We start from the raw sequence: 21340 nt of genomic DNA, 5'->3' as shown, positions 1-21340 counted from the left end.
TGTGAATCCTATAAAACCCTCCATGTTATCTCAATTAAAATATTTTAGGTATTGACTACTTCAAAATGTGTTCAATATCTCTAATTTCTTTAATCTGAAACCTGTATGTATTTACTTGTTCTGAGTTAATTCAGAGGAAAAGTTCCCTTTTTTCTGTTTGCGTCCTTCTGGTAAGTGCTGCTCTGTGCATCTAAAAATCACATTGATTTTTACTTATTAGTGTGAACTCTATTTTTATTTGTAATATAAACTGTTAGGAGAGAGGAGAGAGTTCCTGTTAAATTATGATTTTATTTGAGAGGTCTGCATAATACCTATATTTATAACATGGATTTATTCTATTCAAAGAATAAAATTTACTTTTCCAATCCGACTAAAGGTGAGAAGAGCTGCATATGCAATAAACTCCATAAATGCATGTATGGGCTTCTAAGTTTGCCAGGCTCAGGCAGTTTTATTGTTCAACCAAACTTATGGAAGAACTTCTAAACCTGAACTCACCATGGGCCGCAACAAGGATAAGTGCTTCGCAAGCTGAAGTGCTCTTCTGAATATATATATATTAAATTTTATTGCTGTATGTCTTGGTCAGAGAGTGTGTGATGCCTTCTTCACTTTGTCTTCTGGTTTTGTTGCAATTGCAAATATTGGACTGTAAAAGCTTTCCCTTTAAATGTACAGATGGGATTATTTTGAAATTATGTGATTTCAGTTGCTGAAGGGGAAAGACAAAAGAAGGTGTCTTGCTGGTTCGTCTCTATTTTTAATGAATTTAACAGTGCAACATCCCTTGGCAATAAAAAGTAACAGTACTTTTCTACAGATCAGAAGATAATACATGTAGATCAAGACCCATAATCACCCACAGACTGCAGCCAAGCGGGGAACTAAATACTGGAGATGCATGCTGATGTTATTACATCTTTGGCAAAATCTCCAGAGCTGGAAACAAAGCATTTTATGTTGTTGGTTTTTTTTTTCCCCACTAAGTAGCTTCTTTTCTCCCTTGCAGTATCAGGCATCCTGATCACCCCTAAGACACCTTGTCTTTCTGTGGGATGTCAGGAAGCATGTTACATACCAGGACAGAAGGTCCTGTATACAAAGCTGGTTTTACTTCAGTTTTTTTGGATTCAATGGTAGCTGTACATGAGCTCTTCACAGCACATACATGTGGGATCCCGCATATACATTAGTTTAGGTAATCAAACTTTGCGCTGGATCCACTGTCTTATGTTCACTTATTTCCAAGGAGAAAATTGTTTTACGTAGAAAAATCATAAATTAACCCTATAGCAGCTATTTTTAAGTTGCTATGCTTGAGCCACTTGCATTTTAAAGGATTGCATAGGAAGGAGCATATTGATACTGTTAGAATAGTGATGCTTGTATTGATTGGGGCAGTGGCCAATGACGACAGTGCTTTACAGGGAATCCAGTGTCATTTCTAGTTCACTGTCCTACTGCTAGTACTGCCAGTACTCTGATGGCAAAACTGAATCTCTAGAGAGGTAAAAAGTACCTTGAGTCTTTCCATAGCATTTTTTTAAATATTTTTGCTATGTAGCTCATGATGTTGGCTGTCACTGGTTGGAGTCTTTTCCAGTCTTTCTTAGGAAGAGACCTGAACTATGTAGGGCTGGGGGATTAAATCAGGGAGAAGCAAAGATGCATTCATTTTGACACCAATTAGAACTTGTAATATGCAATGTCTGGGCTTGTTTTACAATGCCTGAAGTTGCTAGGTGTAGCAGGGTGTGTAGCCTGTATTGTTTCATTATACATTTTTGTTTTCCCAATTAATCTTATTGCCAGTCATTACCCTAGGGGCTGCATTTCAGACTTGCTGTTCACCTGCAACTTCCTTGGAAGGCACCAGGAACTGTCAGAGCATGGCACCTCTCAGAAATGACCACCATTTACTTACGCTGACTTTGTTTTAGTGCTAAAATAAGATTCTGATGATGTTTTCACAAGCAGACTGATCTTTGCATCCAACAATAACGTTTTTTCCTTTCTTGTTCTACTTGTCTGCCTTTGAAGTTGAGTTGTTCTGGCTGTGGCCATCTAGTAAGTTTACAATGTTTTCATACAATAATTATGAAAGAAGTACTACAAATACATTGTGTAGACACAAGCAGGCACAACAACAAATCCTTACATGAAATGAAATGTGCCAGTATGACAATTAAAAAAAAAAAAAAAAAAAAAAAAAAGTCGATCAGTGTGACTTTAACCAAACTTTTCCTGTAGCAAATAGTTACAAAATTGTCACAAATAAGTTAGAATGGAGGGCAAAGATAAAGACAGTTTTGAAACAAACTAGGTACAAAAATCATGTGGTAGGACCAATATTATTCAATGGGGGTGTAAAATTGATTTATTGTAAATGGGAAATGATAAATACTTGTGTCGGAAGGGATTTTTTTTACCCCATATTGAGCACAGTTGTCTCACAGTGTTCTGTAATTCAGATCCTTTATGTCCCTTGCTTTTAGGCTACTATTTGCAATAATTAATTAAAGATTGAAAATCTGCTAATTTGTTTTTCTGGCTTTAAATAACTTGAAAACTGAAATAGTGTTTTACATATTTTACAGTCAGTTGGACTAGGTATTTCTTTACTAATACTATCCATGCAAACTTGTGTGCAAATGATGGGAAATCACTGAAGCTATATAGAAAGTGCCTTCATACACCTAGTAAAGAGCATATCAACAGTTGGCAGTTACAGATTTTCAGAAGTACATGATGAAATGGCACACCAGAAATCGCACAAATTGTAACCTTAGTAATGTAAGGTGTGTTTTGTCGTATGAAATAGAGCTTTGTATCTACGAGATTATTAGGGAAATGAATAAAATTTTGGTTTTTTTCTTAATGGCCAATTATCATTTGGAAATTGTTTCAGAAAGTAGAAGTATTGAGACTCCTTACCACAGTATAAAGTAGTAGCTTTGGACTGCACTTTTTGTATACAAAGATTTCAAAATCTACTGAATATGTACTGAATGGCAGCTGATTTGGGTGCAGAAATGAAGCCTTCACCTACCTGCATGAAGTGTGGAGACAGTGCTTTGTTGAGATCCAGTTGTATGGCTCAGGTCCTGTAGTTTTAAGTTTGCTTGGTATCATCTGCAGGCAGATTTTGGATGGCTGTTGCGAAAGCTCCACTCAAATAGTTTTATCGAGGCCAGCAGGGCTGAGTAACTACTCTCAGTTACATAGAAAGCCCAATAGCATCTGTTGTTAATTATTTAACCTGGAATTAAGGAAAAAAATCCATGTTTCATTAGTGTCTGTTACCTGTAGCTCTTTTATGCCACACAGAACAGCCCACAGCATGGCCTGGTGCAGGCCTGCATTTTTCCTTTTGTAGTTCAAGCCAAGCACAGGCTTGACTTGTGGTTAGCTGTATTAACCACACTTCCCTCATTAAATTCAAATTTATATAATGATTTTTTCATTATATAATTTCAATTCCTCCTACCTCAAACACCGGCATGGAATCCTTCTAGTCTTGTATGGCTGCTATATCTCTGTTCTGCTGCTTTTTATGGCTGTTTAGTAAGTGGGAGATGGTAATGTAATCCATTTGTATACTGCTTTGAAGTCTTTCTAAATGAAAGGTGCAAGAAAAAATATTTTACTTAAAGTTGTTTTAATTGAATGAGATTTTATCTGTAGTGAGATGGGCACTATTCTTATGTGACAGTCCTAAGTAAAGTAATGATATTTTAATGACTGAAAATAAGAAAAATAGAACGTGGTATTTGTGTTAGACAGTTTTCAGCTGCAGTTGAGAATGTGGTAGAAAGAAAGCTGTAATCATGGTTTTGTGCAGAACTCCATATGCTTGTATTTGTATTTGCATTTTAAGAATAAGCTGTCCCTGAATAGGAGGCATAGCTTTGTAGTTGCTTTGCAGAACAAAAGGAAAATCTAGATGCCATGTCAGGTGAAAAGTGGATGAAATAATGTAGGTATGAACTGCATATGGTGTAAAGACATTCTGATCAAAGAGAGCCTTAAAAGTGTGATCTATGGCTCTTGCTGGGTCAGGAGCGTAACATTACCATAATGATTGTGTTGCAAAATCAAAAGCCATTGCTCACTCTTTTTAAGGGAAAGAATATGTTTAGAGTAGAGAAACTGTGCTGTATCAGTTAGGTCTTTAACACTTGGAAGTAAATCCTGAAACGTTCACGGGTGCTGGCAGCAGAAGTGAGAGCTTCATTGTAGCAAGCCTTTTACATAACTGTAATCGCTGGGACATATTTCCAGGTAATCCCATCAGACCTAGCCCTCTGCTTTTCAGCATGGAGGAGACAGAGCCTGTGACACAGTCATACAAGAACTAGCAGGAGCCAAAAGACAAAATGAAGTGTGTGGAAAAGACTGCTGCACTCTACTCTTAGGACAGGGGTAAAAATACCCCACTGTACCCAGGTGAGGTTCCCAAGTGCTATCAGAACCAAATGTGAGCAGGCATATCTGGCAGCAGCTAGAGTGCTGTGTGGGTGGCTCAAGAGGAGCCACTGATCCTCTTTATAAAAGCAATGCGATACACAGAAGCTTAAAATAATCCACTCTTTTAAAGGACATAATGTCATCTTGCCCTCCTAAATAAATGAGTCAAATTAATGCACTCCTCCATAGTCCCCCATCCTTGTCACAACATGGAAGCATAAGTATTTATTTTCCGGTTGACCTGATAAATTTTCATGGCAGCTCGGCAAAGCTAATTCAACATCACCAGTAGGAGCTTCAACCCAGCACGCTTCTTGCGGTGAGAAGCATGCAGGCTGTTACTGCTGCTTCATTGGTACCACCTAGCAATCTTCCACATTCTGATTTAAACAATTTCTTTTCACACTTTCACTACTTTATAAGTACTTCCTTGCATTGTTTCATTAAACCACTCAAGCTTTTACACAGATGATCAAAAGGGAAAGTGAGTATTGAAAGGGAAGTGCATCAGAGATCAGTTTTATCTTCTCAGTTGCATTTTGGGAAAAAATATATATATTTATATATATATAAATATGTATCCACAGTGACCAGCTCTGTGAGTTGTTGTGGTCAACATCTGAGGGGTGTAAAATACCACCGGAGTGGATACATCAAATTTAATTGTCATATTTATCAGTTAAATGCCAAATAGCACAGCTGGGGCAATGCCTATTGGATTGTGCTCTCCATTTGTGCTCAGCACACCATCTCTCTGATCATAGCTTGCATTGATGCATTACATAAGCAAGGTTAGGGCCTTAAGTTACGAAGTCACTCATTTTTGTTCTCCACAACTCTTGTAATTGCATGGTCTTATAAATTGGTTAGATTATGGGATGGTTAGGCAGCCAGTTGTCTGCAACTATAGTATTGTCTGGAAAGTTGTCTCTTCACCATGAGTTTTTGGCTCATGTCTGCTACATACGTGAGTTGCAAACTCAGTTGCAGATGTGGTATGTTTTCTTACTTGTAGCACAAATGAATACAGATTACTTTTGAATGTAGCAAAGGTTATCAATGATATACAAAATAGGTTTTAAAAGGGATCACTCAAATTTATGGAGAGATGAATAAGACTTATTTTCAGAAAAGAAAGATTTCAAGATAAGAAGAGCATGGTGACTGTAGGATTAAGGAATAGCATTTGCTTCTGTTTGTGTTTCTTAGGTAGTACTTATGTTTTAGATAATGCTTAGGTGATATTTGTGTCAAGCCTCTGTCTCATCAATAAATTTTCTTCCTTGCTTAAGGTATTGTATTTGTAATAACTTTAAACAATGTGCTTTCTCATTAAAGGGGCATGGTAATGAAAGAAAAACAGTAGCTGCTTTAAAACAGAATTGTGAAGCACTCAAGCAGTGACTCTTACACTTAGTTTAACTGAATGCTAACATTAGCATGTAGATTGTTACACCTGTGAAATATCAGCATGTTCTTGAACCATTTTAGTTTGCTAAAGCACAGTCTGTCAGTATGTTAGCATGTTTGGCACATGATCCTGGAAACCCAGTTGCAGGGTTTCATTGAGTGACCCCCTATTGGCATCTGCTTCACAGCCAACATATACTGCTACCATGGCAATTTTAGCTTTGGTTATTGTACCCAAGTAATGTATCCTGCAAATCCACTTTTAGTGTCTATAAACTCAGATGTTCCTGTATACTGCTCACCTAAGTTCTGCTTGTTGAAGACCTTTTCTGTTGTATAGTTGCATCCATGTTTGGCAGAAATGGAAGAAAGATGGGATAGTTGAATGTAATAAGTATAGTTCTGTACCTATAGCGTGTACCTTTGCATGAATGTTGTCCCTTGCTTTTACTGTATCAACTCAGTGTTTCTTTTTCTGTTTCCCTTTTCTTTGACTTCAGAAAATTGGCTGGTACTTTTGTTTGTAAGGATCTAGTTGCGTGGTATATTTGCTGTAACAAGGAAAAACATTTTCTGATATGTAATTAGGAAAAACATTTCCTGGTATATAAATAGGAAAAATTACTTTCTGGACACAGTTTTACAAAGAAAGGTGGTTTGGTTTGTATTTTTAATTGATGAAAGTTTTGTTGGGGAAAATAGTAACTCTTGTGCTTCGTTTAGAAGGTCAAACACCCAGGGTAATCAGTACTAATTCATTTGGCGGAGGACCTTCACAGTGCCAGTTCATGACAGCATTCTTAATTCTCCATTATGCATTTTTATTCTAATATTTCTCCTATTTTTCTTCCTATAATCATTAGGAAATTATGAACTTCTCCTTGATCTAACATCTTTATATGGCTTTGTGGGAAGAAAAGTATATACTATTGCAGCTAAATCAAATGAAGTAAGAAAGGACAGTTAATGACTTATTGAATGTATCACTGCAGAGAAGCATTTTTGAACTGGTGCTTTATCCAGAGAGCTTATAACAATATGGAGCTGACACTTATCCAGAAGCACAAAGATTTCTTTTTCCCCTGGTGTTTTTATTTGTTTGTCCTCTGCTATTGCCTGTTTTCTCCCTTGGGCAACCAATCACAATGCTGAAAAATTAATCTCACAATAAGTATTTGATAGGCTCTGCAGGATTATGTCTTTCGAAAGGCAGCTGTGGTGTCTTTGACCTCTTACTGTCCTCTATTGTGAGTGGTTTTGACTGGAGCCCACTGCCCCAGCCCACATGATTTAATAACATGAGCTTATGAAGGAGCTGATGTATGGTTTAGATCATACTAAGTATTCATTGCATGCTTAACTTTGATAGTGACCAAAGCAAACATTGTCATCTTAGTCACCTTCTAGACAGCAGAATGCTACTGCAGCATTCCTTCATGCTGTGAAATTCTTTGTTCAAGAAGAGTTTCACAAGTACTGTGATGTTTAAGAAAAGCAGAGTAGAAACCATTTGTTTTCTATTTCTCTCATTTACTCCTCAAAGCCTTTGTTAAGAAGATCTTATGCTTTAATTTCTCACATCTGTTGTGCTAATCACTGTCAAATGATTTTTGGTAATCTTTCCTGATAGATTGCCCCTGCAGAAGGATTGGTGTCTATACTAAAGAAGAGAGATGACAGGGATGGAAAAACAATTGCCCAAGTCCAGCAAAGGCAAACAAAGAGAAGAGTCCGGTTCCAAGAAATGGAAGACACTTTCGATCAAGGTATTCTAATACTGTTAACTCATAACATGTGCTCTCAGCATGCAAATGGTGTTGAACTTTTGATTCTCAAGAGCTAAGCGAACATTCACTGCACATTGCACCTTGTTTTTTTTAAAGTTGAAATGAGAAAAGGTTATCTATTTTCAGTGGTCTCTAATAGCTGAGGCACTCTAAAGCTCTTGAGTCATTTCAGGCTCAGAGATTTAGTACTTTTCTTTCATTTATTCATTTTTTTTTGAGAGCTTTAGATTGCAAAATCCTTCAATACTTTACTGTTTTGCCCTAGGATCATTTTAACTGAAGTCCAACTCTGCTCTGCAGTGCTGGAGTAGTTTCATAATACTTCAGTACAGTCTGCTAGAGAAACTGAGCAGAATTTTAACACTTCATTACATGTGTCACACACCAAAAGTGAAATCCATTTGCTGCCTTGTCACATTTTTTTTCTTGAAAATATTTAGAAATAATTTATATTTGAAATACAATTTCAGTAGTTACCTTTTTTAATATTATTTTTATTTTTATATGGATTTAGTGATTCAGAAGGGAAGCTGATTTTCATTATTATCATTTTATATCAAATTAAAAAAAAAAAAAAAAAGCTTCAATTTTTCCCCCCGTTTCCCCTCCTGATGGGTGAAAGAGGCTCAGAAATTTTCTTAGAGCCTCTTCAATTTAACAGAAAAGGCAGATGTTGTTCATGCAAACAGTCTGTCAAGGAAAAGTAGTGAGGGTGGCAGCATCACAGCTGCAGCATGCTCATGGCAATAAAGAGTCTTGCAAAGAGTTACCACAGATAACAGTGATTTAAACTAACCCTTCACTAGTGGGCTTCTGTGAAGGATTTGTCTCCACCCTTACAGCCAAAACATGAGAATAAATCATCTGTTTTATTTTCAAAGCTTTCATTTCATTTCAGGTATTTCCATGAAGGAAGGTTTTTGTTTTGCAACATTCTCTCATTCAAATCTGTTATACTTCAGTGTGGATTGACTCCACAAGCGATACAAACAAGGACAGGGGCACAGGTTGAAGAAAAGGCACTACATAATTATTTAGGTTTCTGAAACAAATCTCAGGAATCTCAGGTTTTCTCATACTGTCGCATTTTGAAGAGTTAATCACACAAACACCTTCCGTCCCCTTGGGAGAAAGAGTGGGGGGAAGGAAGAAGGAAAAAAAGACAATAGAGATTTATTAAAAGGAATGTGAATTAATACAGAGTAATTAAGAGTAATTAATGAAAATGAATCAAAAATAAAACCGGAGGGGAGAGGGTCAGTCTGAGTCTGTATCAGCAGGCTCTTCATGGCTTGCCTCCCAGAAAAAATCAGAGAGCTCTTCCCCCATCACCCAGAAGTAAAAATCACACGGAAGCTCCTGGGAAATGCAGAAAATCCCAGCGTATCTTCCTCTTGGAGAGTCAGAATTCATGTGAGGCTGCTAGAGAAACCAGGAAACACAGCTCCGCAGTGCAGTGTGCCTCTGCACCCAAATAGTCTGTTGCATGATGTCATGATACAGAATACTGATAAAACTATGGCACATACACATTCATGTTGCTTTGTCTGGTCTCTTATTCACCTTCTCTTCTGCTCACAGATGAAGTAGCTGGCGGCTCCTGTATTTTGCTGATCCTGCTGTGCATAGCAACCGTTTTCCTTAGCATCGGAGGAACTGCACTGTACTGCACCTTTGGTGACATGGAATCCCCTGTGTGTAAAGACTTTGCAGCCAACATGGATTTCTATTATACCCAGATATTGCAGCGTGTGGAAGAACTTAAGCACTGGATTGCCTTCTCGTAGCTGAAATAGACTGAGACAGCACACTGACAGCTCACCACTGGTTGCTGGAGAGGCTATTAAAAAAAACTGTGATTTCAAGTTCTTTGTAACACTTGCCACCTGCAGGTGATGTGCATTTGATGATGTACTTACACTGTTACTTAGAAATTGAGAAAAATTCCCTTTCAGCAATCAGGTGGCAAACTGTTCACATCTTAAGGCGTAGCAGTGTGGTATGGGAGAATAACAAGTTATTCTCTACATCCTTTTAAGATTAGACAAGCAGCTTTTCAACAGCTTGAGCAACTGAAGAAGAAAGAAGAAAATTAACTCTCTTCTATATGCTCTCCCATTGCCACACATTGTGTAAGCAATCTCTGAAAGCTTAGTTAAAGAACAGCTCTGATTTAAAACTGTTTGTGCAAAGGTGTTGCCTCCAACTATCATGCAATAAGTCTGTGTTTTATGAAAACATTATTTTTCTTCTAAGTCTTACTATTTTTCTCCATTTTAATTCTCCCGGTGAGCCATGTAATAATTTGCATGGAGTGAGAAGAGTGCAGCAGCATTCATGGAGCCCCCATTCAGTGATAACAGGCCGACCTGCACCTTACAGCATACGGGGAACGTCATGTGTGGGATAAATCTGCTGGCAGATTTCACATTGTTTCCTGGAACTTTACTCCCAGTGTTGTTTTAGAAAGAGGAGGATAAAAAAGAAATAATTGGTCTCACTAAATGCAGAAAAAGGAGCAAGATGTTCAGTAAATTATTCACATTAATAGCAGAGTGGCTTTGGCCAATTTTAAAGCACCTGGTTGTAGGTGTCAGGCTAGCTGGGATTTCTGTCCAGCTATGTCACTGACTTACAGTAATCACTTTGTGCCTCAGTTTCTCCTCCATAAATGGGGAATAATGATCCTTGCCTTTGTCTGTGAATACTTATTGCAATTAGGGCTCATGTCTGATTCCCTACACTCCGGAGGAGCACACGGGATCGCTGGACTGTGTGGTTGCAGCCTCTCACCCAGTGAGTTCCTAATGTACAGTGAAACTGATCCAACAGGAGGTGCTCAGAGGCTTGCTGCAGACCCACAGCCTCTAGGTAGTCCAGGGCGCTTGTTCCAGCAGATAAAGCACATTTGCATCTATTTGCCCTCCAGTTCTGAGACTTGTAAAATCTGCTCTCTTTTTCTACCAGCTCTACAAACAAAATTTAAATCAGTAAAAAGAGTCATTTTAAATGGCTGTTTCTATCACCTGGTGCTCAGCCCTTCCTGGGTGGTGTATGAGAAAGACACCGACGTGACGGTGAAGGTCAGAACTGGTGACGTAGGCCCTTGGTCTGCGCTGTGGTCCAAGCACAGCAGCTGTCCTGGCACAGAGCCTGTTGGCCTGGCCCTGCTGCAGGCCTTGTATGAGACGAGTCCTTCACGCCTCAGGAAACAGCAGTTTGCAGGGGGTCCACTTCGCTCCACTCCATGGTTTCCAGCTTACTAACGTACAATGCAGCACCTTCAGGTCAAGCTTATTTTGTAAACTACCACAAAGTGAAATCCTCGAGGCATCGCTCAGAGTTATAACATTAAACAATTATGCTTTCTGGCATCTGCAAGCCAATTGTTCCTCTACTAGCGAGCTTGATTGTTCCTAATGCTTTGTTATGCTTAACGGGATTTTAAAGCATAAGTTAAAACCATACTCTTCTGAAACAAACTGCACATATGATTTCTTTTTCAGTTCTCACTACTGAGGCTTACTTGATACCTTAGGAAGCCTCGTGTGGCAGCTCTTCATTAAACAGTAAATTTAAAATGCCCCAATTAATGACAACGTTTGTTTTCAGAATGTAGCTTAAGAACAGTAGTTTGGTGTATTTTCAGCTGGTTGCCTCAGAGCAACTAGCTGTTTGTTGTAAAGCTGGACTGATCTACGGGAGAAAGGGAGAGATGCTTTTGTATTTTAAAGAGTTACTGGCTGGTTCAGTTTATTATTTTAAGTCCTGATTTATGTATTTATTTAGTTTTTATTTTAAAGAAAATCTTAATTTTTTTCTTTTTTGGTAATTTGCTCACAGAGTAATTAAAAAGCATGCATTCACTTAAAATATATATTTATAGTGATTGTGTAGTTAGAATATATTTTGCATTTCTGTAACTTCACATTGAGTGTTTCAGGATATTAAGTTTATTTCTAAAAGACAACTGTTGATTTTAGCTTAAAAATCTGTTTAAGTTTTTGTGCACTTCCTCACCAAAAAATCAAGAGGTATATATAGAACTATTTATTCAAAGGTATATCAGATATGAAGATCAAAGATCTTCTAGGTTTGTTTAATTAGAACTATTTAAAAATAATTATTTTATTTAAAACGGTAGAGCTATTTAAAGTCAAAGCAATTTTTGATAAGTAGTTCAGAGAAAATCTGTGGTCTGAATCCTGGCATGGCAACTTTGTGTTGTGTTCCCTGTGCAGAGTCTCGCTTATATCAGCAGAACTGCCAATGAGAAGATCACGGAAAGGTAGGGCACCGCTTCACCTGCACACACCGGAGGAAGAATGAGCAGCCAGGTGTTCCTTGTAGCCCAGCTGCCTTGTATTTGCACTGCAGTGTGAGCATCTCTGCAGCCTCCAGGCCTGTGCCCAGGTGCCACTGCTGCAGAATCTCTCAGGATCTGGGGGAGCAGATGGGGCACACACGCATGGGCTGCCAGGCTCCACTTCTGAGCTGTTGCAACCAAGTGCTCGAGTCTGGATCTGATTTCTGTTGGCATTCCTTTGTGAGAAGATGATGGCACTAATTCTTGCTTTGCCTGACAATTGTCAGTATGGTTTGCGTGGTCTGCACTACATTATCAGACTTGTGGTGATCAACCATAAAAAATGTGCTTTGTTTGAAATCCAGAGAGCGTGCAGGTTGGCCAGGTGTTGGCTATCCTGTGTATTCTGTTCCCTTTTGATTGCTGGTGGCATTGCTTCCACCTGGGTGGCCCCAGGGGTCAGAACCTTGGTCAGGGAGATCTAAGCTAAAAGGGGATTTGAACAGTTATCCTCATCTGAGGAGTTTGTGGTCAAGTAATACTGAGCAACAGCTAAGACTGTTATAAGTAGGAAGAAAAGAGTAGAAGCTTTTTCCTTCCCTTTTGTGCATTGTAAAGCCCTTTGCATTTAAGTTTTCACTGGATAGATGGTTGTTCTGCTAGGCAGAAGGAGAAACAGACCACTGTAAAAGCATTTGTAGTCAGTAGGAAAATTCAGGGAACGGTTCAGTACATGATATTAGTTAAAACTCATTTCTAGAAAGATGACTGGATGTTGGGTTGATCATTTGCCTTCAAAGGTGAAAGCTGTGACCACTTACCACCCGCCGCACTCCATCAGAAACCCCATCTTCCAGTTTATCCTCTCAGTGTAATGATTTTAGAGAGATTCTTGCAATAGATCAAAACCAACAAGGCTTTCTGTGTATTCAGTGCACAGAGCCAAAAAGAACTTTCTGATGGTATAATTAGCACCCTCACCCCAAGCAACGTGAAGTACACCAGGAAGAGTGCTGTGCTGTAGCATAGCTGTGCTGTACCACAGTCTGGTTCCAAGCAGTGTCAGTGAGGAAGCATTTTCCACAGCCCAGATATGCCAGCAGACATTTGCAATCTAGACACAGCTCATGTTTTAAAATGTTTTTCTAATATTTTGCTTTCATACTTGGAAAATACATAGTGCTGGTGGCACACTGTGGGAAGTAGTCTGACCAAAGGGGAGACTCCTGTTCAAGGATTCTTGTGGGTAAAGAGCAAGCTTGAAATATCAAAAGAGTGGAGTAGGTCAGAAGTCCAATTCTTGTGTGATTGCACTTGATAACCAAAGGGGATGCTACCCTCCCAGGAAAATATGTTTGCCTATTTTGTACCATAATGTAAAGCCAAGACCATCTGAAAGGACTAATAACTATTTGTAACAAATTTAGCTTCTTTAGCAAAAGGAGTAAATAACTGTGTTTGAAACCATCACCCAAGCTTGTAATTTAAATACTGTAGCAAAAATAAAATAAAATAAAAAGTGTCCCAAAGAAAACATATGAACCTTTCTGGGTACTGTGATTTCTAAATGTATGAAAAGACTGAGAAGATCTATGAAATTAAGTAAATGAGCAACATCTCCAAAGAGAATTTCATTATATAATCCAAACCCAGGAGAATAGATGAGGATAAAATGTATGAGGTTTGGTTTGGATTTTAGCATGATGTAAGTTTCTTGAGTTGATTGGTTGGCTTGCTTTTCTTTTACTGGCTAACTGAAAACCCAGCCTCCACACAGAGCACTGTTTATCCAGGGCGATGTGTACAAATACTGACATGTTGCCTTACTGCACTGCTCTAAAAGATGTTGGATGGTAAGTTTGAGAAATGCTGGGGCTGGTGACTTGCTTAGTGGACACAACCCAGTTTGCTCTTTGAGTTCAAATAAACTAAACTGACTCCAACCCAACCCAAGCCAGCCGCCTCCTGTTTGCAGCATACAGCACTGCCTTTAGCAGCATCCCCATTCCTCAACACCACCAAATGAGGCCACCCAGAATCTTAGACTGGCTGAAAATGTAGTGAAATCCTAAGAGGAAATGAGTCATTTTTATTCATGTTGGTTTTGTTTTGTATTTTTAAATTCAAGTGCCAGAAAGAGGGATAATTATAATGTGAAAAGAGAAGAGAGATTTTTGTAGAAATTCATTGGAACTTGTGAGGTAACTTCTCATGTAGCTACCCAAGGAAGCTTAAAGTATAAACTCCATTTAGCTTAAAGTAATGTTTTAATGTTTTTGTTGTTGTTGTTGTTTTGTTTTGTTTTTTCTTTAAGTTAAAAAAAAAAGGCTGAGATGTTACAGAACTGATGTTAGTGATTTTCAGCCAGAGGCCTGATTCTGCCTTTGGGTTCATCCTGAACTTGTTTTTAATGGAAAAGAGGCTATAATCAAAACATAAATGTAAAACAAAAAGAATAAGAGACTGTACCGAAACACCCAAAGTTTCAAAGGCATGTCTACTACCTCTCCCATGGAAGCAACACAGTGTTTCCTACAGGGCACCACTGAGCTGCTCAGTACATATTCTGCACTGGGAATCAAGCCACAGGAGTCCTCTGGGGATGTGGAAGCAGCAAGGAGACTTTCACATTGCCTTTCTAAGGTAGCTCAATTCAGTGCACTCTGGAAAGGATGCACTGAAAAGAGAGCAAAAGGTTTGAATCACTAAGGATCCAAGCAGCAAACTTCAGCTAGATAGAATGTCAGCATCTACCATCATAAAAGTTAGCAGAATGTTTACAGTAGATAGGAAGTAAGAGATGATTTGAAAGGAGAGAATCGTTTTTTTTTTAAAAAAAAACATACACTGAGAATTCCTAATGATTAATCAAAGTTCTGAGGTTTTAAATAGAAGCTAATGATTAAGGGGAAACAACTTCTCAAGGTTGTACAAAGGTAAAGGCAGTATTTTATATTTAAATGACTGCAGAAAAAGTGTAATAAAGGTATCTAATGTAAAAAGATTTTAAAAAGAAATTGGTAAAGGGTGAGAAATATTTCTGATAATTATGCATATCATTAATGGGGGGCTATAAGAAAGAAAGGGACAGACTCTTAGCAGGACCTGTTGTGATAGGACAAAGGGAAATGGTTTCAGACTAAAGCAGGGGAGGTTTAGATTGGTCATAAGGAAGAAGATTTTTATAATAAGGGTGGTGAGACACTGACACAGGTTGCTCAGAGAGGTAGTGGATGCTTCATCCTAGGAGACATTTGAGTTGAGGCTGGATGGAGCTCAGAGCAACCAGATGTAGCTGTAGGTGACCCTATTCATTGCAGGGGAGTTGAAAAAGATGGCTGCTAAGGGTCTCTTCCAGCTCAGATGAGTCTATCACTCTATGTTTGTGGGTTTTTTCCAACCAGATGTTATAGAAGAAAAAAAAAAAAAAAAAAAAAAAGCCACAACAGTTCAAGTCAGGGAAGAGGAAAGAGGGAGAGTAATCATTAAAATATAACTAGATTCTTTGCAGGACTCTCTATGAGTATTTCAGTGGTCTGCACAAGGTCATATAGCAGACAGAAACAAAACAGGCCTAGAGCTTGTAAACCCTGCTTCTGATCTCCTGCCTGCTAGGACAGCATGGGTTAGGGAAGATAAATGAGTACCCTGTAATTCACATTGTCTTTGACTTCACACTTTGAGGACTTTGTTTAAAGATGTTTTTAATATTCTTATGAATTCTGCAATGATTATAAGGAATTAAATTAATTCAGGAGATGAATTTCCTTTCTAGTATGCAGCAGTAAATCCACTTCAGTGTATTTTTAGTAGCTGATATCACCATACTCATGATAGCTGGTTGCTATTTACATGAACTGAAACAAATTGTATCAAGAGACCACATGGGAATACAATGTAATTGCAGCTTCTGTAGGCAGAAGAAGAGGCTGAAGCTGCCTGTGGTGGCTGTGTGCTTTGCTGTCCGGCCCTCACTGCTCGCGCTCTGTTGAGTAGCAGGAAAGCAACTATGCTCGGCAGAGCAGGCACGGTTGAGAAATCTGTTAAAAAAATCAAACCACAGTCTCACAGCTCCACTGGGCTTCATACAATACCTGTCACTGTGCCATGAGGGGAAATCAGTTGTGAAGAAACGCAGCGATGTGGAAAGAGGCAGCGGCCACCAGATCCTGCCTCCCGGCAGAAATGGAGCTTGGGTGAGGCACAGAAGTGTTCTGACCGTAAAGTGGATGTTGTCATCACTGTCTGCAAATAAGAAAGATGAAAATAATTTCAAATGTTCTTGACATCCCCCAAAATGCCTTCATTAACCTTCTTTTCTTTTCAACTTCTGTGTAATTTAAAGCTATCCCTTAGCTGAAGGCAAAGGAGGAAAATTAAGCAATGGCTAACCTTTTTTAAAGAAACATTGAATGTATCATCTCATATTTTTCTATAAATAGGGCATTATTTTCCTAAGCCAACTCACTGCAGAGTAATAGCCCACAGTTTACCTACAATGGCAAAATAGATGGCCATTAGCAATAAGTAACTCATGTATTATAAAACATCCCCATTACAGAGAACCACCCATATTGGCTCATGAAGTAGGACGTTGAAACAATATCTTCAGTGAACCAAAAGAATTTTGCACTACAGAGCAAGCCTTGCACAGCCTGGCCATGCTGCCCAATCTATCTGGCACTGCTCATCCTTGTGTGGCACCTTCCATAGCTGTGACATCCTGGTGAGAAGTGACCAGGGAGGTGAATCCTTTGCCCCAGCAGCCGTGCATTGACTGTGAAGACCTGTGGGTTTTCAGTAAGATGGGCTGAACAGCCTGTGTTTCCCTGTGCTCCCTGCAGCCAGAGGTCAAGTTGGTCCCAGGAATGGTCTCGTACCCACACAGGCCTGGGGTAGTTACTCCATCTATGGGATACAGTGTGGCAGATGTCCTGCTTTTTTAGGTATGCTGTACATCCCATAGAAGTTTGGGCTTATTGTCCAGCTGTAGTTTGATTATCTCTTTCCATTGGATTTCAGAAATAGAATATAACTGACACTGAAGGACACATGGAGTTATGTGAGTAAAAGGCACAAATTGAAAGTGCAACAAGAAGAGGAGTCAGCTGCTTTCCCCCTGTACTCAGCACTGGTGAGGCCGCACCTCAAGCATTGTGTTCGGTTTTGGGCCCCTCACTACAAGAAATGGCAGAGAAGGGCAATGAATCTGGTGAGGGGTCTGGAGCACAAGTCTTATGAGGAGTGGCTGAGGGAGCAGGGAATAATCAGTCTGCGATAGTTGGCTGTTATGGGTTAAGCTACTGGGGGACTGCTTGCCTACATTTCACATCTTTTTCCCCTAGTGTTTGCCTATTGGTGTACTTGATATTTGGGGTCTGAAGATTTTGAAACCAACAATTTTGAGCAGTTCTGTATAAATTATGCAAAAGAGCAGCTTCAGTATTATTTCAATCAGCATGTTTTCAAATTGGAATGAGGAAGAAATTAGTGACTGAAACCAAAACTTATTAAGGGCTCTATTATGCAAAACGATCAGTGAAACCTCATGGAATTATTTTTATAAATAATTATATTATCTTATATTTCAAAGACTGTATTTTTCTCACTTTGTTGGGTTTATATTGCTTCTTATGATATTGCTGAAGGTTGCAGCTTTGCCATATTTAGCACTCTGCTCGCACTAAGGACAGCTGAGTTTTTCTTTAGAGAGCTAGAGGTGAGTTTCAGTGCCCCAGAGCAGCCACCTCCATCAGCACTTCACTATCACAGATGTTAGCTGTGAAACTGGCCCTAACTACAGGAAGATTCAGGCATCTTGCCCTCTGCTGCTGTGCGTTGCCCCATTTACACGTGATTTTCTGGTGGGCTTTTGTGCAGAAGGCTGAGGTTGCAGCTTTTGCTGAACTCTTTCTAAGCATGTATGCCAGTGGTGGCAGAATAGAATGATATCATCATTGCCCCTTAGCAAAACTTTAAAGGAATTGGTCCACAGGAGGCAGGTAAGGCACTGCTGTGTGCTTATTTTGGGACTCATGCATGTTAATGCATGTTAATTCAGTAGATGCTGGGAGTAATATATGGAGAGGAGCCAGCATGTAGTGCTGTCCATCTCTATCACACACAGGCAAACCAGAAATGAACATGGCAGATGAATAATCCAATCAGTCTTCATGAGCTGAGATGCTCATCTGAGCTCACCTAACTGAGATACTGCTTTTCAGCACTTGTCTCCATTTCCAAAGGCATGGGCTTGTAAATGGTTAAAGACAAAACCAGAACTAAACAAACAAAACTTTATTCAGGGGAGGGAATGCATAGGTCATGTAAATAGATGAAAATAGGTTCTATGATTGGAATTTTCCTTGTGCAGGAATGCTCACTGCTGCTAGTTTACTTAAAACGTAATGAGGAGAGAGAGGGGGATGTAGCTACTGTTCATTTTTCAAGCTATTTCTTGTTTCTCATCGGATGTTTATTTCAAATATTTCATTCTGAAAAAAGAAATTAAAAATGAGACTCCTATTGCTGCTGCTTCTGTGGGAAATATTGGTTTTTTTTTCATGAAATGTACTGATAGACTAGCCTTTTAATGATACCAGGCCTTCATGTTATTGTTAAAATCTTATTTGCTTCCTTCTGAGTTCTCCTCAGGAACAGTTTGATGTAGATCTACTGCAAATTTCCATTGAAACTATATTGGGAGTTCAAAATCAGCTCTAAACAAGCAAATTAACACCCCATACCTGCATTTGAAACAACTTGCACTACTTCAATGCAAATTGTCGAGCAGCATTCTCTCAAAATATTTAGCAAACTCACTGGCAGAGATCAAGTATTCTAATCTTTGTGTCCTTTATAAGGTTACAGGAAGGACTACAAGCACTGCAATAAGATGAGTGCTAATGCATCACTTCAAGTGAACAGTTTCATAAGCAGAACCTGTTGGAGAGGAGGTACTCAGTTAATATCTGAGACCTGGATCCATGCACTGAGTAGCAAATGTGAAAAGAATACTGAATAGCTTCCCAGTGACTGCATGAACAGGAATCCTTAAGGACAACAGGATATGCTAGTGTAATTAAAGAAAATACATAGGTACTGAAAGCCCAAGTCATAAAGTACAAGCAGGCTTATTAAGTCACTGACATTACAACCTTTTATTAAATAGTGCTCTTCAGAAAAGCTGCCACAGAGCTGCATTACTTCAAGATTTGCACTCTGAGCCAAACTAGAACATTTTGAGTGTTAGCCTACTTTCTTCCAAAACATCATAACTAAGTGGAAAAAGCCTTCTGACTCTGTCACATCATTCCTAGCTATGGCTAAGCCAGATTTTGATATTCTCACAGCTGTTCTTGCCCAGGAAGTCCTGCATGGGTTTGTTACTGATAATTTTCTAATCTTGGAGTTATTACTTTTAATACTATTATAATCAGTGCTTAAAGCACAAGGTGTCGTACTGTTTGGCAGTTTATGAGGCTTCTGTACTTGATACCACAAGGCTTCTCTATATGTTTCACTTTTTATATATTCTACATCTCTATAAAGCAGAGCCACTGAGCAGGGAGAGCAAAGGCTGCTATCCCTGCTCCTACCTCCCTGATAACAACAGGGAATAACAGCTCAAGAGCAGCCTCAAGCTCCATCTTTCTGACCACAAAGGTTCATCCTTTCCCTCTTACTTCTGCAAGGCAGTCTTCTAGAGGAATTTCATTCCCAATAGAGTAGACACCAACCTAGAACTGCTAAAATGCCTTGTGGCTCTTGTATCACTATGGTTTGACACCAACATTAATTTATTTCAAGCAGTCTTTTTCAGTAAAAAGCAAACTGAAAGAATTCCACACCCTGCTGCTATAACTTTCCTGCTGTTTCTCTGTCTTGTTGTTCTGAAGTAAATCTTCTCTCTTTCTAGTTCAAAAAGTGGAAAGCAACATGACAGTTCCTAATTCCTTCTCATGAGAATGACATTCTGATATTACTGTTGTTTGGGTTTTTTTTTCACTTTGAGGTGGACTAGCAAGAGAGGCTGGACTAATTTGATAGCAGCTTTTAATTTTGCTGCAGTTTGTTTGTTCAAGCTGGCTGGGTAATTCAGTTTGTTGTTGACCTAGTTCCAGTTGTAAAATATGAGACTATTTGTTCTCACAGAATTTTTATCCTTTGGCCCTTAAAATAATGAGACTTTCTGAAAATATTTGCCCTAGATTATTAATAAATGTTATAATGTTTTGCTGAGTTCCTTGCTTCATACGAAAATATTTTGTTTGTACATAGCCTTAATGGTGAGTCTTTTTTAATTGTAAAGCGTAATTACTATGCGGAAGGGCGACACTGAAATTCAGCAGTGAACTAGATTTTGATCAGCATGGCACATGACATTGTTGCCACAGATACTGTGGCTTCATTGCATGTTTCTTTCCCTCCAGCAATAATGAGGCAAATGCATTCACTGTAATTAGAGATTAGAAACCTGTGTTGTGTAATTGGTTTTGCTACACTGAGCAGAATGAGTGTCCTTTTTAAAAAGTAGAAGAAGACAGAAAAGCAAGTTAACTGAGTGATCTGTGTAGTCTCCTCCCTGTCCTGCCATCCCTTCCAGGTGACTGATTCTTGCTTGCTTGCTCTCACTTCAGCAGTCCTGGGAGGAGCAATCAGTTCCCGCAAAGTTTCTCAAAGCAGTTCACCTGACTTCTAGCAGGTTTCTGGGGAGGACCTGGATCCAGCCTTCCTTGAATAAGAGCTCTGAGGGAGATGGCTATGACTTTTCTGGTTCCACCTATCGTGGGAATTCACCTGGCTCCATCAATGTGTGACTAATTTCCTGGACAGGTGAGCTGACATAAAACTCTGGTGTAGGTAAGGAAAACTAAATTGTTGCTGGTTATGTATTCCAGTGGACTTAAGGTAATTTCAGCAGTGTTTGATGGTATTTGGGTACTGGGTGCAAATCCAAGGTGTTGCTGCTTGGCTAGAAGTTTGGAAGACTCTTGGACGTACACTTGAAGTGCCTCCAGTAGGTTTCTAGGGTGGCAAAATCAGCAGAGCAACATTCCTGGAGCTGCTCAGTGATTAACAATGAGGGCTGCAATAACATGTTCACCATAAACATTTCTGCATGTTTCCCCTCCCAGGCATGTATTGCAAAAGAGTCCATGGAGACCTTTGTGGCATCCCTATCCAGCAGAGCTTGTGGCTGCTCTGCCTGGCTGCCAAGGGAGCCATGGGGATGTGGGGAGAGGCAGCTGGCTTGCTTGGGGAGCTGGCTCAGCCTTGAGAAAGCAAGCAGGCCCAGGGGAGTTGGAGGGAACAAAGTGGAAAACACTGTAGATGCAACTTTTGGATTCAAATGAGAGAGTTGCTC

The 21340-nt window shown here is 39.3% G+C and overlaps 2 protein-coding genes across 7 annotated transcripts in view; one reads left to right on the top strand and one right to left on the bottom strand.

Moving 5' to 3' along the window:
* CNST (consortin, connexin sorting protein) overlaps positions 1–14333 on the top strand; it is a 50189-nt gene extending 35856 nt beyond the window's left edge. Inside the window, exons 10-12 of one of the 4 annotated variants that reach the window (XR_016464162.1) lie at positions 7511–7646; positions 9249–9799; positions 11909–14327. Coding sequence is in view for 2 of the 4 variants with exons in the window: in XM_090135318.1 (XP_089991444.1) it covers positions 7511–7646; positions 9249–9454 (342 nt within the window). In the remaining 2 variants the exon portion in view is untranslated. Of the gene's footprint in view, positions 1–7510; positions 7647–9248 lie in introns of all 4 variants that reach the window. The other 3 variants (XR_004166872.2, XM_090135318.1, XM_031592901.2) reach the window with 3 other exon arrangements.
* LOC116228823 (uncharacterized) overlaps positions 1–21340 on the bottom strand; it is a 37097-nt gene that overhangs the window by 4872 nt on the left and 10885 nt on the right. Inside the window, exons 4-6 of one of the 3 annotated variants that reach the window (XM_090135321.1) lie at positions 16068–16218; positions 3491–3614; positions 3053–3262 (exon numbers count right to left, since the gene is read on the bottom strand). In XM_090135321.1, the coding sequence (XP_089991447.1) occupies positions 3515–3614; positions 16068–16218 (251 nt within the window). In that variant the 3' untranslated portion in view covers positions 3053–3262; positions 3491–3514. Of the gene's footprint in view, positions 1–7; positions 3263–3490; positions 3619–16067; positions 16219–21340 lie in introns of those variants that run through there. The other 2 variants (XM_031592967.2, XM_090135319.1) reach the window with 2 other exon arrangements.

This window comes from Phasianus colchicus, chromosome 2 (genome assembly GCF_987193195.1).
Source record: "Phasianus colchicus chromosome 2, bPhaCol1.hap1.1, whole genome shotgun sequence".
In the NCBI taxonomy this organism is placed as follows: Eukaryota; Metazoa; Chordata; class Aves; order Galliformes; family Phasianidae; genus Phasianus; species Phasianus colchicus.
The sequence above is the reverse complement of the archived record's forward strand: the minus strand, read 5'-3'. Positions and strand labels throughout refer to the sequence as shown.